This window comes from Armigeres subalbatus, chromosome 3, assembly GCF_024139115.2.
Source record: "Armigeres subalbatus isolate Guangzhou_Male chromosome 3, GZ_Asu_2, whole genome shotgun sequence".
Taxonomy (NCBI): domain Eukaryota; kingdom Metazoa; phylum Arthropoda; class Insecta; order Diptera; family Culicidae; genus Armigeres; species Armigeres subalbatus.
Window position 1 is genome coordinate 341,088,895 of NC_085141.1, and position 6,000 is coordinate 341,094,894.

The 6,000-nt window shown below is 43.8% G+C and overlaps 1 protein-coding gene across 1 annotated transcript in view; it reads right to left on the reverse strand.

The window, feature by feature from the left end:
• The window catches only part of LOC134225846 (protein groucho-like), a 134,192-nt gene extending 129,575 nt beyond the window's left edge, over positions 1-4,617 (reverse strand). Inside the window, exons 1-2 of the mRNA XM_062706254.1 lie at positions 3,519-4,617; positions 997-1,783 (exon numbers count right to left, since the gene is read on the reverse strand). Of these exons, the coding sequence (XP_062562238.1) occupies positions 997-1,047 (51 nt within the window). The 5' untranslated portion in view covers positions 1,048-1,783; positions 3,519-4,617. The remainder of the gene's footprint in view (positions 1-996; positions 1,784-3,518) is intronic.
• Between the last annotated feature and the right edge of the window lie 1,383 nt (positions 4,618-6,000).

Below are 6,000 nucleotides of genomic sequence, written 5' to 3' on the forward strand. Positions count from 1 at the left end.
GGGAAGTATTGCCTGAGAAATGGATTGCGAGTGATTTGACTATGCGTCCAATTTGGGAATCTCGAGCTCGTTCAGTAGCCGCTAGGTTGCGAAGGCCGACGGAGGTCCTTCGTAGCTTAGTTGGTTAAAGCACCAGTCTAGCGTACTGTAGGGTCATGGGTTCGAGTCCCATCGAAGGAAAGTGGTTACCTCCAATACATTTTTCAAATCAATATCTTCCACAAAACGTACATATTCACATATGAGTTTACATAACATTGTAAATTAACGTCCAAGTCGGGTGGTTTAATCCCCGGAAATAGGCAATTAACTTCGATTGAACTGAACCTGAGTTGCTGCGTGCTTCAGCTCACGCAATGCGGTCGGGTCTGAGCTTGACGACCGACTGACTGGCAAATGCTTGCCACACAACTCACTTGATCAGTACTGTTGCTGATGAAGAATGTGCTACAGCCGCCAGACATTCTAAATACTCACGCTCCTCTAATGTGGACGTGTACAATACACATGTGGAAGTATTGGCTTGAGAAATGGATTGCGAGTGATTTGACTATGCGTCCAATTTGGGAATCTCTGAGCTCGTTCAGTAGCCGCTAGGTTGCGAGAGGCCGACGAGGTCCTTCGTAGCTTAGTTGGTTAAAGCACCAGTCTAGCGTACTGTAGGGTCATGGGTTCGAGTCCCATCGAAGGGAAAGTGGTTACCTCAATACATTTTTCAAATCAATATCTTCCAACAAACGTACATATTCACATATGAGTTTACATAACAAGGTAGTTATTGCAAAAAGAAAAAAAAAAGCCAACTGATGTCGAATTAGACCACTTGATTGCGCTAATTGGCAGTATGTATCAAACGGCAAATAGAACGTCGCGTAGCCACGTTCCACACAGTCCGTCATTTTTGTCGTCGTAGTCGTCGCAGTCAATAAAAGTCATTAGAAGTGGTGCTAAAATAAACCAGATGGAAGCCGTTTTCGTTGATTGGAGAGCACTTACCGGATGCCGGGCTGCGACGGCGGCCGCGTTGATTCCTGAATTGGGATACATCGCGCTGGTTGTTGCTGTTGTTGTTGTTATTGGGCTTACTGGAGGGAATATTTTCGCCTGACTTGAGAGACAGCTGAGTCGTGTTTCGGTTTGCTATTGTTTGCACTGGAGATTCCAACACTTTCACTACCGGTGGCACGGGACTCGTTAAATAACCGAATAATTCGCGGTACTGAAGCACTGGTAATCCACTAGGTTAGAGCACGGGAGGGGGCAGCTAACGCTGACAGCGATGGCGACTGCCGACGGCACAGAGGTTTCGGCTTGATTTCTGGTGGACAGCTGCCAACAACGCCGAGAACGGCATATTTAATCAAAGCGCGATTCCGATTGTGGGTTTTTCCCTTTCGTGGATGTTGTTTTCAACACTCCGAATGTGGTTATTTCTTCCTGGAAGATGACTTCAGCTTGTTCAATTATCCACTCTTCTTTTCCGACACTCTCACATTACCGTGAATTTTTGCCTTTGATTACGATCACTGGTTACGAACGCACATCGCCGACGGGTAATGAACAGAACAGAGCACTTCTTATGATCTATTTTCTCTCGGTATCTTCGCTCCGAACAAAGAGCCACAAATTATTTCCAACTTTTCTTTTTCTTTCGCTTACTTCGGCTTCGAGGAAATTTATTACACTGAACACTTCCGCGTCTGGTTTATTATCCTCGGATGGTGTTTGCCTTTGTTCCGGTTCTGCATTCAATTCCGAAATTGAACTTCTATATAATGAAAATCTGAAAATAAGGGGAAAAGCAAAGCATCAATAAGTGATTTTTGTAGATCTTTCAAATATAAGAAAGCATATTATCTCTAATTACGAATAAACAAATTGAAAGCAAACAATAAGAGAATATCATAGAATTAAACAATAAGAAAAGAGAACCTGCTAATTTCACTTCCAACATTCATCGGAAGTCGCTCCAAAGATGTGTAATTAATTATTTGTAAGCAAGTTTAGATGTTTCATGATTCCCTCATTAAAGATTATTTTCGGACCACAAAGAAACGCTAATAGTTGGACTCCAATATTTCAGATCAAATTGAAAAAGGATTTAAACCTAGTTTTGAATCATTTCAATAGAAAAGTAAACAGAATGATTTACATAAAGTGGGCCTAGAAGTGGCAGTGTTTTGGAAGAACATAAAAGACAGTTCCACAAATGTACATATCATCAAGAATATTAATCTAACTAAAAAAATCCAGGAATAAGCTCAAAACAACTTAGGTATTTATAATTGAGTTATCCATCACCTAATCAGAGCGGCATTCTCGTTTTTAAAGAAGTCCACCAGAATTAGGCTCTGCTGTCTAAATACTCCCTCACCATACGCTAAAACATATTCCGAAAGCAAAACCTCGACGAAGCGATTCAATGAATAACAAATTTCGCCTCGCTCTTCTATTTGTTTATTCCGAATTCCAATGATGATGGCTGCTGCTGCTGCACTATTTGCCAAAGAGGGGGGGGGGGGGTCTGGGAAATAACAAAAGCGACGGTTGGTTTGGCCATCGTCATCGTCGATGGCCGCTTTGTGAAACGGAGCCGACGGCACATTTTTTCTCTATTCGATGGTCTTCAAATGCGACAACACCGGCGTCAGAGCTTCTGTTTATTTATCACTCAACCGTCTCCCTACCCGTCAGTGAGTGCGCGCTGAGCGGTAGCAAAAGGCGGACAATGAGATTTATCTAAACATGAGATGGGCGAAAAATCACCAACTCTGACAAACAATGCAAATATAGGCTTTGATTGTGGAGACGACTACAGTGGAAAAGTTGGTTGCGAAGATTTTGAATTTCAGAACAGCATTTTTGTTTCATAGCATAAAAATGGATTCAAAGGTTTGAACTAGCATATTTCTTTTGGTATTGGCATTATAAGCACCGCCACAACTAATCAAATAAAATCAATGAAGTAACAAAAACAACTTAGTTTATTAGTTTAACTAAGTTAACGTAACGTAATTCTTTTTAATAATGTTTAGTAATTAATTTGATCTTTGTTGTGATTGTGAAGAACGCGAAAAGCAAAAACAAATGTAGCAAACAGACTAGGCAACATAAGTAATTTGATAATAAACGTATAAGAATCAACTCGTCAGACAAGCTGTTTCTATTTTGTTAAACATTTGCGGCCAACCAATTACTAAGTTTCAGAGAATATTTAATCAAAAACCCGATCAAAATATGCGTTTTTGTCAAGATACAATTAAAATAGTGGAATCAAAAAGTAGGTTACTCGTCGTTTAGCCATGTAAAATCATCTTACAAAAAAAAATTATTCAGCTAGACGTAGCTGTCACTTTTCTTGTATTGTGTTTCTTTATCTATCATGTTATTCACATTAAATTGAGGAAAATGTGCCCCTTGTGACGATATTTTCGTTCCTTTTCGAACCACATCTATACCTACTGTTGGTCACAGTAATTCTCAATTATGTAACGGAGACAATCAAAAATAGAACCTACCTCTTGAAAGTTCAACTGCCGACGGAATGTAATCCAATCCAATCTGGTTCACGTTCTTCTTATAATCTTGTCACTCAATCTGAACGACACTCTTCCGATTCTGTGCACTTCTTCTATCATCGGCACTACTATACCAGGCAGACAACACTACCCACTTCTCCTAAACGGTTCACTTAGCTTTCAACGCATTAATCAACGTTTAATTCCCGGGAAATATTCTGCCGCACAATCACTGAGCCGCGACGGCCATCATGACATGACGACGCCAGCGAGATATCCCGTACACCGACAGAACGGGCGGACGGATGGTGACCCAAAATGTCAAACACGCGTCGAATCGTTTAAGAAAAATAAAAGCACACCAACGCTCGACCAGGCGGTACATACGCTGCGGTGCTTTCTCTGTTCGATGGATTCTTATTCCACACTATACCTCCGCCGCTACAACTTGATTAGTCAAACTATTTATAATCCCACTCGCCACAGAGCGCACGGCAAACTGAGCACACCATGTGGGATTTTCGGCGGCTCAAACGAGTGACATCCTTGCGGGGCGGCGACGTCGGTTCGCCGGTTTGAATGAATTAAAAGCAGCGGTGAAACGGGAAAGGTCTCCCCCGTGAAGGGGGGGAACGAGAACCACTGGTAACGGGTGGGTGGTGGCAGCAGTGTGGTTACACACCGCAGAAACCCCGCAACACCCCACACACTTGTCTTCTTGTTCTTCTCCACACCACAAGCACACACAGTCGAGCACTAGGACCCGGGCGGTTGGTGGAGGCGACGCGCGTCCCGCTAGACCAGAATACGCGACCAGGCGGCGGAACAACGCGGTTTCACTTTCTCTCCCTCTCTCACCCAACGCTATCGGCGCTCACACGCTCCGGTGGATGCTCGAGTTGATATTGTTGTTGTTTTCGTTGCTGCTGCTGCTGTTGATGGCTGCGGTATCCGGCAACGACGCGCGCGGTAATTCAACGAACGTGGCTCAGCTTCTGTGGAGCAATATGAAACAATGCACGGCGGCGCGTAAACGCTGTAGGAACGAACAGAACGATCTAACCGGGACCAACGCTGCACTACTACTGACTGGCTGCCTGCTGCTGAAGCGAGCGCATGGCGACGTGCCTGCCTGCTGGTCTGCTGATCCTGAGACGGTTGTGTGTAGTGGTGCTGGTGCTTGCGATGCGATGGCCGAGCAAACGTGGAACGGTAGTTTGGCGCGATGACGGTTACCAACACACGTGGGCCGTGAGCGTCGGTGTGGTGGTGCGACGATGGCGACCAACGGTACAAAGCATGGTCGAGTCGATGCGATTCATTGAGGAAGCAGCGATGGGCCGACTGACGATTGGGAAGGAGCGTTGATGGGCTCAAGGAGCATTGATTAATTTGAATCAGAATGGGTGTGAATAATATTCTATTTCCAAATCTAAATCGCAAATAAATTTGTAAAATAATTTAAAATATTTCAATATATGTGTTCAAGTTTATTTACGATTAGCTTTAGTAACTATCGTAGCCATTAAATTATCCAAGGCTTGGGAGACGGTTTATCCTTCTAATGATATCGAAATCCGGAGATTACGATACGAAATCCAAATCTGGTGGTGCTAGAACTTCATCTACAGATTCTTGAATAAAATGATTAATCAATATTCCTGAGGGTTACCATTCTGACTTAGAAATTGTGGTTCGATTCCTTCAGCACTGACATTGTACATTGAATGCTCTGTATGAGAGTCCAAATCCGTCTAAAGATATGGAAATAGGTGGTTTATTGAATATCCAAGCTTACGTATCTTTATTTGATTTTCATGTGAACGGATGAGACTGGCTTGAAACGGCGGCTCTGCTGATGACGTGACGTGGCTGCATTCCGTCCCATAAAACCATGGCAGGCTTTCTCACAACGATTTTTCTTCTAATTCTACTATAAGCGGCGTCACGCCGTTTGTAATCGGCTGCGGCGTGAACTTATTTCAAGAGTAAACAATTTTCCGGAATTTTCTCAGCAGTTCCTCAACAAATTCCTCAGGAAGTTCATCCACGAGTTCGTTGGGAAGATCTTCAAGAAACTCCTGTGGACAGTCCTACAGATACTCCTCTGGAAGTTGCTTGAAGAGTTCCTCCGAAAGTTCCTCTAGGGAATCCTCCGGAAGTTCCTCCAGGAATTCCTTCGGAAGTTCCTCCAGGAATTCCTTCGGAAGTTCATCCAGGAATTCCTTCGGAAGTTCCTCCAAGAATTCCTTCGGAAGTTCCTCCAGGAATTCCTTCGGAAGTTCCTCCAGGAATTCCTTCGGAAGTTCCTCCAGGAAATCCTTCGGAAGTTCCTTCAGGAATTCCTTCGGAAGTTCCTCCAGGAATTCCGTCGGAAGATCCTCCAGGAATTCCTTCGGAAGTTCCTCCAGGAATTCCTTCGGAAGTTCCTCCAGGAATTCCTTCGGAAGTTCCTCCAGGAATTCCTTCGGAAGTTCCTCCA